Source organism: Sceloporus occidentalis, unplaced genomic scaffold, assembly GCF_023333645.1.
Source record: "Sceloporus occidentalis isolate IW3139 unplaced genomic scaffold, rSceOcc1.0.p SCAF_4, whole genome shotgun sequence".
Taxonomy (NCBI): Eukaryota; Metazoa; Chordata; class Lepidosauria; order Squamata; family Phrynosomatidae; genus Sceloporus; species Sceloporus occidentalis.
The window spans coordinates 183776547-183787428 of NW_028316984.1; the positions used below are offsets into that span (position 1 = coordinate 183776547).

The 10882-nt window shown below is 41.1% G+C and overlaps 1 protein-coding gene across 2 annotated transcripts in view; it reads right to left on the reverse strand.

The window, feature by feature from the left end:
- BEGAIN (brain enriched guanylate kinase associated) overlaps positions 1–9812 on the reverse strand; it is a 286481-nt gene extending 276669 nt beyond the window's left edge. Inside the window, exon 1 of one of the 2 annotated variants that reach the window (XM_089522538.1) lies at positions 9246–9812. In XM_089522538.1, coding sequence (XP_089378664.1) covers positions 9246–9431 — 186 coding nt within the window. In that variant the 5' untranslated portion in view covers positions 9432–9812. The remainder of the gene's footprint in view (positions 1–9245) is intronic. The other variant, XM_089522540.1, reaches the window with a different exon arrangement.
- Positions 9813–10882: the final 1070 nt, after the last annotated feature.

The window sequence follows — 10882 nt, forward strand, 5'->3', positions numbered from 1 at the left end:
GAGTAGCGAAGGGAACAACCAACCAATCATCCCATGGGAGGGAATTTTAAAAATTGGCAGTAGTGTCTAGGGCCCATCCAGACTGATTAAAAAGTCCATAAAGTCTCAGATTTTGTTCTTGTTCTTCCTGATTTTATTTTGGAGATCCATTCACATTTTTTTTTCCTGTTGTTGTTGTTGTTGTGCATGTTCAAGTTGTTTCCAACTTATGGCAACCCCAAGGCAATCCTATGATGGAGTTTTCTTGTGTTCAGAGGAAGTTTGCCATTGCCATCCCCTGAGGCTGAGAGCGTGTGATTTGCCCAGGATCACCCAGTGGGTTTCATGGCTGGGCTGGGAATTGAACCCTGGTATCCAAAGTCATAATCCAACACTGAAACTACTTCACCATACTGGCACCTAGAATATATTCACTCTCTAGTACAATAAATGACTTTTTATACCAGCTCCCCAGGCTGGTTTATTTTAACCCAGTATAAACTTGAAAAGAACAGGAACAAAATTGACTTTTCAATCAGTCTGGAACAACTATGGCTGCTGCAACACTGCAGAATTAATGCAGTTTGACAGAGCTTTAATTGCTATGGCTCCATCCTATGAAAACCTGGAATATTTAGTTTGTTGAAGCACCAGAGCTGTCTGACAGAGAAGGCTAAATTGCTCATAAAACTACAATTCCCAGAATATTATAGCATTGAGCCATGGCAGTTAAAATGGTGTCAACCTGCATTAATGCAGCAGTGTGGATGCAGCCTACATGGAAGAAATGTGTCCTATGGCCCTGGTTTCCAAGGGGCAAAAGACCTAGAATTGAGAAGGAAACAAGTTCATTCTCACCTGATCCTGTGCCAGGAGGAACAATTGGAAATACTGATGCCTTGAAGTACAGGAAGGGAAGAAAATGGTCTCTCTCTCTCTCTCTGCAATATCACACTACACTGTTACTACTTTTCACACTACACTGTTACTTACTATTATTCTACTTTAACTGCTATGGCTGCCTCCTGTGGAATTCTGGGAGGGGCATTTAGAATTCTCAGCCAGAGAGCTCTTAGGCATCAACTGAAAGGCAAATAATAATAATAATAATCCACGCCTCTCCCTGTGGATTGAGGTGGAGGACAACAACAATTAACAAACAATATCATTTCAGATGCATCTTTTTAAAAGACGCACATCAATTTAAAAAGACAAAAGACATATATATATATATTCCTATTGCCAATGGCATCCTGTTGGTTACTCTAGAGTAGACTCAATCACTCAATTGTTTGGTGGTGAGTCAAAACATAGGTAAATCCTACTGAGTCAATGGATCTAGCTTAGTCAGAACTAACAACCAGGTTTAAGCCACAGACTCCCTTTTGCCCCCAAGAATCTCCTTGGAACAACTGCCTCAAAATGTGGTGAACTCTCCTTCCCTTAAGTATTTAGACAGAGGTTGGGTGGCCACATTTTAGGAATCCTTTAACTTTCTGTTTCTGCCTGGCAGAGGGATAGATTAGATAGTCTCGGTGGTCTCTTCCAACTCTGTGATTCTATCATTTAACATCCATGGCAGGCAGGTGCAATCTAATCCTTCCTAAACTGGGTATAGCTGTACCAAGTGAATTTGTCTGGTGCCATTGTTGGAGGGTTTTGTTCAGTCTGATTTGCCCCCACCCCATAAGAACCAACCAAAATTTGTACATTTCTAATCCTTCCTAAACTTGGCTTGCCCACACTGTAGGTTAATTTGTCAGAGCCCTCAACATGTCAGAAAGGTGGGCTGGAGAAAGAAAAAGGAAGAGTTGACAGTTCAGCAGTTAGCTGTGGTCGGAGTTTCAGGTGGGAGCTGGAAGTGAGGAGTGTCTGGGAAGATGAAAGGGAGGAGAGAGGAGATTAGATTTCAGAGAGACTTAGAAACTGGTGCAAAGTGTAAGACTGACAGGAGCTAGCTTATTGCTGTATAGAAGCATTTTAATAAAGTAGCAGCTCTTTGTTGTTGAATTTCTGCCTAAAAACTTCAAGTAGGGAAGAAAGTGAAACTGACATTTGACTTTCCCTTTTTAAGGCCTCTAAAATATGAATATAGTTGTCCCGCCGTATTCACTAGGGTTAGGGGAACAAGACCCCCGTGAATATGGAAAAACCACAAATAACAAAAACACTGTTTTTACCTGAGAGGACACCTCTCTAGGAATCTCCAGGTCCTCCAGTGCAACTCTGTGGTCAATGTCCAACATACACTGACCATAGAATGGCACTGGAGTAGCTACAAATGGTCTTTCAGTGCAACTTATAGTTAAAGTTGACCACAGAGTTGCACTGGAGGACCTAGACAGTCCTAGAGAGAACATATTAATGAAATCCGTGAATAATCAAATCCGCAAATATCAAAGCCGCAGATATGGAGGGATGACTGTATATTATATATTGAAAATAACCAACTGTAGGGCAGAGAACAGGAACAGTCAATTCATTGTTATGATTCAGCTCCTAGAGATTATATTAGTCATTTTATGCATTGAGTCTTCCTTATCCAAAATGCTTAGGAGCAGAAGTGTTTTGGATTTTGGATTTTTTTTTTAAAAAATGGGATACATGTATTTGCATATACATACCTAATGAGATATTTTGGAGATGAGACTCACATCTAAACATAAAATTCATTTATGTTTCACAGACATCTTATACACATAACTTGGAAAAAAAATAATTTTGTTGTTGTTGTTTCTTTGTGCCTTTGGTATTTGCCATTTTCATTGTAATAATCAGAAGGAGTCTCTTAAGTTAGCAAGAACTTCCAGGTGTTATGCAGGACATTGTTGTTCTATTAGATATGGTATGAAAGAGCAGATTCAATAAGATCCTAGTATGACAACACTTGTAACTACACGCAGACACACATATTAAAAAGGAAAAGCCAGGGGGATATTAAAGCTAGCCTTCTAGTGTTGCATCATTAGCTTGGTTTTACTGAACCTCATGGAAACGTAAGCCTCAATTGAGCTGCTAAGATCCTGCCAAGCTTTTAATATGGGTTAGAGTTCTCTTTCGCAGTGTTTATACTGAATTGTTTTATCCTGCTGTTGGGTTTTTTTTTTTTTTTTTTGGTATGGTGATTTGAGTTTCTTTTATAAAGTAAAACATTTTTATTTTATATTTAAAAAACAGTGCCTGTAATGTAGTCTGTATTATTGATATTTAATCACCACGAGTTAATCTGTTCCTGCTAGGCCCGAGAATTTTCAAACATTACAGCAGCCGTGAGGATTCAGAAAAGAATACTGAATGAACAGGTAAAGAAAAAAACACCAAGGACAGAATACAGGTACAATGAGATCAAGATATTTTGAAACCCTGAATGAATACAAATTACATGAATGTGCAAATGAAAATATACACACGAAATAAACAAAACATTTTTATTCATATATTACATCAAGTGGCATGTGCGCTTGCATGACATCCACATATAGAGGGGTCCCAAGGGTAAAAAAATTGAGTACCAATGTCCTAAAGGCATCAGATCCCATCTGATCTTGGAAGCTAAGCAGGGTCAACCATGATTGGTACTTTCATGGGAGACTGCCAATTAATACCAGGTGTTGTAGGCTATATTTCAGAGGAAGGAATTGACAAAACCATCTCTGAGTGTTTCTTGTCTAAGAAAACCCTCTTAAATGCTTGGAGTCACCATAAGTCCACAGGTGACTTGAAGGCACATACACACACACTCACACTTTGTTAAGGTATCTACATTTTTAGACGTCAGATATGAATAAATAAAGAAGTTCAAGAATTGGGATCCAAAGCCAAATATGCATTAATTTATTCATGAAAATGCGGCAGCTATTTTAACCTTATCATAGGCCACACATCTCAACTTGGGATGCTGGATCAACAGACATGAAAATATTCCACTGGATCCAGAACAAAGGCCTGGGGCACATAATAACCAGAGAGCAAAGGGATTGCTGGTTGGGACATTTGGTGACAATAATGAATCACTTGTTGGAGAGTACAGGTTTTCTGACTGAGTTTCAGTATGGTGCAGTAGTTTAAGTATTGGACTGTGAATCTGGACACCAGGGTCAGGGACGTAGCCAGGATTTTGGGAAGGGGGGTGGGATCCAGACTAAGTGCCACCATTATAATGGGGCTTGGGCACGGCAGCGCAGCAGCGTGCATCATTCATTGTATCTAACAGAAGGGGGGTCTGGACCCCATGGACCCCCCTCCCTTGGCTACGTCCCTGCCAGGGTTCAAATCCCTGCTCAGCCATGGAAAACCCCTGCGTGTCTTCAGGAAAATCATACTCTCTTGGGCCCCATCTGCGTGGGCCAAAATGCCTGTTTCCCCCTGATCTGGAATTGGCTTGTTTGGACGATGGATGGCTGAAACCCTGGTTCTGATGTGACCAGTCTGGATGACCTCTGGCACGTTCACCACCAGAACCAGGGTATTACAGGCTTAAACTGCATTTTAAAAACATACCTCTAATTTCTTCTGTTTTTGTGCTGGGGTGACTGTCTGCACAAGTATGCCTCTGAGCTGCCCCATGCATCTGTTGTTGCTGCACATCATTCACATTGAGGTCGAATGAGGTGCCCAGCCATGTGATTGTTGCTGGGCACCTTGCTTTGACCTCACCCAGTGATGGATGCACCAGGCGACTCAGTGGGATACTGGTGCAGACAGCTGTCCCGGCATGGATATGGGTACAATAGGGGTGACCATTGCAGTAGCTCTGAGGCCAGCATAGTGCTCTTAGAGTAAGCTGTCCCATGAAGGCAAGAGCCTTAGCCTCAAAAGAAGGCAAAAGTGAACTCCATCTGAACAAATCTTGCCATGAAAATCCTGTGACAGCTCTGCCTTAAGGTCACCGTAAGTCAGAAATGGCTTGGAGGCACATACCACCACCAATAACAGGACTGGCAGTGGCTTTGCTATTCATGGGGCTCCCTCCCTAGTTTTGTTAAAAGCTATTACAAGTAACAGGCAAGATTTAGAAGTTGGTTCAATGGTATAGAGAAGTATGTTTTTAGACTGCAGCTCCCAGAATCCCCTAAGCAGCACAATCACTAGCCATGCTGCCTGGAGCAGTTTAGGTACTGTAGTAAAAAAGTCATCTTTCTGCGCTCTGGCTAGAAACACAGACAGTCAGACCATTGGTACCATCTATTGCAGTACTGAAAAATCCAGCTGGCTGCTTCCTAGAGTTTCAGGCAGGATTTTTTCCCAAGGCTTTCATGGAGATCCCTGATATCCCATAGTGGTCTTCCCTCCAAACACTAAGCAGGCTCAGCCATGCTTAGCATCTGAAATACACCAAGATCAGGGCAGTATGTTAGTTCCACTGATGGAACTTTTGTTATTTGAATCAAGAGCCAAGCAATTTCCACACCTTTATCCCACTTTAATATCTTCAAAACCAGCTCTGGATAACCAAGAAACCATCTGGTTCAGGTTTCTGGTCAGTATGGAGGGCTGCAGGGAGTAGAGGTGAGAAAAGAAGTAAAATTCATTCTGAATATTTGCTGAATCACACACAGAAACACCATCCAATAGCATCCTTTAGAACTCTGGAGAAGTCTTTGCAAGATTATTTTCTTTATGCAGTTTCTTCCATTTATTGGCCAGGGTTATGACCACAGCTCTTTCAACTCACTACTGTCTCCTGCCCAGAGCCTTGCCCTGAGGCCATCTTTGACATGGAGCAAACTACCAAGGACACCTTATAAGAATTAAAGCTGCAGGGCCGCGGGATGTTTATGTTAGAAATACCAGTGGTGTATGTGTGCATGGGTTTGGGGTATTCCCAGAAACAAGGTGAGCTTTCTTCCTGATTTCTTCCACTGTTATGCACCCTGTTTATCTGGACTTCTCTTGAAAGTGGTTCTAAAGCATTGTTTATATAAAGATTGAAGTCATCAGTGTTTGGAATGATGTAGAATTGTATAGTCTTTATGCTAACTTGCTTGACTCTCCTGTAGGATTGCCTCTGTAACAAGGTGCCCATACACACTACATAGTTATGGTGCTATTATTATACTTCAACTACCTTGGTTGCATCATATGGAATCCATATGGGACTTTGGAGAGGGGCATGTAAAATTCTCATCGAGAGAGAGACTACAAGATTCCACTGGAGGAAACTACCAACTTCAGGATTCCATTAGAAGAAACCATGGCAGTTAAAGTGGAATCATAGTGCTATAACTGTACACTGTGAATGGACCCAGGTTTAGTTTAATGCTCTGTATAGGGACTGCTGGGAGGAAGCAAATAAATCCATGGATTATTTCTAAAATAATTAGAAAAATAAAGCATAAAATCAAGAGTGTAGACAGGTGTAGGGAGGAAGAATCTAACCACATGTTAACTGTCAGTTAAGAATTGTCTCTGCTTCCCCCCCCCCTTTTCTTTCTTTAATAACTGCTTTATTACAGCAAGATAGCTTATTTGACCATCTCTCCCATCTGCTCTTACTGAGACCTTAGGAAATTTCCCCTTTTTTGATGGCTACAAGTCAGATTCTGGGAGTTATAGTCCAAAAAAGATGGTAACCTTACACAGAGCTTGCAAAGTGTATGCACTCTTGTGGTTGACAGTTTCTTTTGACAGGGTGTCTGGATGTGTTGGTATGAAAGAGGTAGCTATGTAAGTGTGTTTCAGCATAAAATGGAAAAGAAGGGAGGGGAATGAGTTTAGCAGTGCCTTAGAGACTGATTTATTTTAGCATGAATTTTTGTGGATATAATCCCAGGTCTCCAGTGCTTCTAACTCAGCTAGTCTCAAAAATACTACTTTATTCCTTCACTTCTGCCCCTTTCCATTTTGTGGGTGTGAAATACCCTTTTTCCAAATGAGAAAATTTGCTAATGTATTTTATATTCCTAGTTTTATACCAGTGATAATTTATACAGGCCAGTAGCTTGTACCACTAAGATATTTAAAAGCTAAATGAAAAGTAATAACTTAAATAACTTTTGAGGACCAGGAAAGTAAATAGTCACTTTTTAAAAGATGGCAAATGTAACAGCAGTTAACTACTTTTGGACCTTGGTATAATAATAATAAATGACTACTTTACAAAGTTGTTTTCTTAGATTTGTTCTTCCAAGTTAGAAATTTTCCATATTTCAATTATCTGGGCTGCCACCACACTGCAGAATTAACGCAGTTTGACACTGCTTTAAATGTCATGGTTCCATCCTATGGCATCATGGGATTTGTTGTTTGTTGTGGCACCAGAACTCTCTTACAAAGAAAGCTACAAATCCCAGAGTCCCAGAGCACTGAGCCATGGCAGTTAATGCAGTGTCAAAGTGCATTAATTTTGCAGTGTAGATGCAATCTTGGATTCTTTTTAACTTCAGAAACCAGTGACTGAATCTTTACATTTGCCTATGTAAAATATGCATTTTTCCTATCAGCTATGGTCCCTAAAGATGCAGGACTCTGCTAGCTTTCACTGTGGAAGTAGGAAGATTTGAACTCATTACTTCAGAGAAACAAGCTGAGATAGGCTGAAACTTGTGAGATTTTCTGAGCAACATTCTGAGAATTTTCTTTATCTCACTTCTTTGCAAAAAGAGGACAATTTCCCTAATTACTTTCCATTGGTTTGTATGTGGCAACACTGACTGCCCACTCTTCTCTTCCCACACTGTCCCTAAATGATGCTGGATCCAGAACTCAGATTGATCCCAGTTTGGAAAATGAATTAACTTATTCAATCTTGAATTTGTTAGATTCCTTCCTGTAGAGATTGCCCAGTTAACACTGGACTTAATCCTGCTGTTTAACCAATTTATTTATTTTGGTTGCCAAGGATTGCCAAGGATAAGATGCTTCCCCTTTATCAGAACCAGTACAACAAGAAGGCCTGAGAAGACGCATAAGGGAAATGTATCACATAGATCTCTGCTAGTTGAGCTTGTTCAGTCCTGTCTGCAAGAAGATGGTGAGGTCTTGCCAAGAGTGGAGGAATATAATGTGTTTGTGTATTGTGCAGGATAATTTGCTTTCACAGTAGAAGGTCCTCTTGAAGCCCTTTCATGTCAGGAACCTTAGGCCTGAAGGCTGGTACACCATCTATTTCCATCTATTGCACAGCATGGAAATTGTTGTAGTATTTCTTTGTGGGAAGTGGAGGAGGTTTGTGAATCTTCAGTTCTTCTCCAGTTTTTATTGATGTTATATATCCTAGTATATTCTAGTTTTGTATATTATTGTTTGGAGTTAAGAGGCAACAAAGCCCCTTGTATCACTTATTGCTCACAGAGTCCTGGGCACTTAGATAATTCCCTGAACACCCCCCCCCCCCTGCAAATCTTCCTGTCTTGGCTTGTTTTAGTAAGCCACGCTGTGAAGAGTTTTATAAGGCTGGAACTATTCGTTTGGAACCAAGAATCAGTTGCAAAGAATCAGCTGCCAAAACTCATACCCTCTTCCATCTCTACTTGGAGTTAAGTCTCATTGATCCAATGAAGCTTGCTCTGAGGTAAGTGCATATAGGAAGGCTGCATCTTCTTCTACTAAGTCATTTTTTCCCCAGTTGACTCAACAGAAAAATTCTTAGTTCTGTAATGTATATTCCTTCTGTTATATACCTCAATCTAGTCTTTAGAGCAGGAGATGAACACTGAGCTAAGAATCCTCTATCTTGGCAGGGCAGAAATTTTCACTAGTGTTGGAACTGCACCATCTCCCAGCAACTATCATAGTATGGGCTTGTAAGCCATCTGGAAGATAATTCCAGACTGGGAAGAGACAACTTTAAAATGATTTCTTTGAAAGGAACGAATAACAAAATGTGCCCCTAGGAGTCAATGATGACAGTCTCCAAATCATTTTCTGCAAATTCTACGATCTATTCCAGAAACTAATGGTTCAAGCAATGTTAATAAACAATAACTGATGTCATGTCTCAGTGTTAGTGACAATGAATTAACCTTCCAATTACTAATGTTTAACATTAGCATATTAATTTTCAGACCTTATGTATCAAACTCTGGGTAGCATAGAATAGGTAAAATGGTTCTCAGTAAAAAAAAAAAAAAAAAAAAACTGTTAGGAAAAAGAAAGAAACTATGCCATTGCCACTGCTAATGGAAATTCCCACCACTTGGAGAGCATTTGGAGAAATGTTTCTCCAAATTTTATTACCCACAGTCAGGGGTCTTATTTCCCATTCATCTTAATCTACCCCAAAGCAAGAATAAACATTCTAATAGATGTAGTTATAATTTGCTCACCATGCTTGTACTCCGAGGCAAGGAAGCTGATTTTCTAACAGGCATTTCATTGCTTTGCAAAATGATGGTTTCTCCAGGCAGGATAGGTCTTACTTGACATGAGATTCCATTCCCGTATCGCCCAAAGGAAGGGCCTGCATCCAAAGACAAAGACTTCTCCAGCTTCCGTATCCTTGCTCCAGCCATAACATTATCACTTCTCAAGCTCTCCAGGTCTGACTCTCGGTGTGATTTTCGGACCAGATTCTCAGCCTTCCAGCCCTCAGGGGACTTCTTCCTGAGACGTAAATCATCAAGGCTTCTCCCTCCAGAGCCAAGGCTGCTCTTCAGTTTAGCAGCTCGGAAGGCTTTCACGCTTGTAGGGTCTAGGACACGGAAAGTAACTTCATTCAGGAACTGTGAGAACTTGAGTTTGGCTTCGATTTTCTCCTCTACAACAGACAAGGAGCTTGAGGAACCTTGGCTGAGGACACTCAAATCAGAGGTGGAGGAACTGCTCCGATTCTGCACCTTCTTCTGCTGCTGCAGCTTCTGGCCAGCATCGCTTGCTCTCCCTGGGTAGAGTGAAGAGTGCTCCAGATGATGGATTTTTTCACCCCACTTCTGGCTGTGTTTTAATCGATGGGATTGATAGCTTTCATCCTTATTTTTGCTTTTAACAAAGCTTTTAGCCTCTGACCCTGGGCCACTTTGAAACTCAAAACTGTCCTCACTGGAACTGCATGGTTTGGAATAGCTGTCCATGGCCAGTGCACCCAAGTGTCGTCTCTCCATGTCGCTGATTGCTTTGGTGGCATATAGATGCGCAGCAGCACTGCAACATGGCAGGTCTTCAGCCGTCTCCCTAGGCCCTTCTTGCTTTTGAGATCTCCCATGTGCTCCACTCTCTGACTTGATGTGTGGTAGAGATCCTTTGGACAACAGGTCAATGTGCTTTTTAGGCATCTGAATGTAACCTATTAGCATTAAAGGAGAAGCCCCTTCCCCCTTTTTATTTTACCCAGGCAAAAAAGCTAGTTTCCTTTCAACATACATGCCTGATCCAGCTGCCACACTTTACAGCTCCTAGTTACACTTAGCTGCCAAAATTTGATCAATAGCAGATCTGCATCATTTTAATTAGTCATACCAATCAATTGAATCCATAGTACATACATATTCTTGCCCCTTAATCACCCCTGAGGGGCTGATGATGGCAGTGGCTTTGCATTGATCAAAACAAACATATGATATGTTCTTGTCTGTTGAACTGTGAGCGCATCCACAGTGATGTGAATCAATTTGCACTAAGTAAGCTCTGGGATGGCTTTTGGAAAAAAAAACATCAGATAAGAGAGAAGGTCATGCTATGGTTGTGCCATGTCCTGATTGGGCTCGTGTTCTCCATTCCATTGCTGTGGTGGGGCTGGGAGACACTCCAGTAATGAGAGAGGAATTCACCAAGCCTTAGAAAAGGATGACTGAGTTCCTGCATTGGGAGATGTATTATAAACTAGGACTTATATCCTCCCCTCCAATTCCCTCCACCTTTTTTGCTGCTTCTGAACACCCAATAAATCCATTTCTGGTTGATGTGTAGGTGTGAAAAAATATCTAGCTATGTTCCTATAGCTGTATGCATAGCTACAGGCATTATC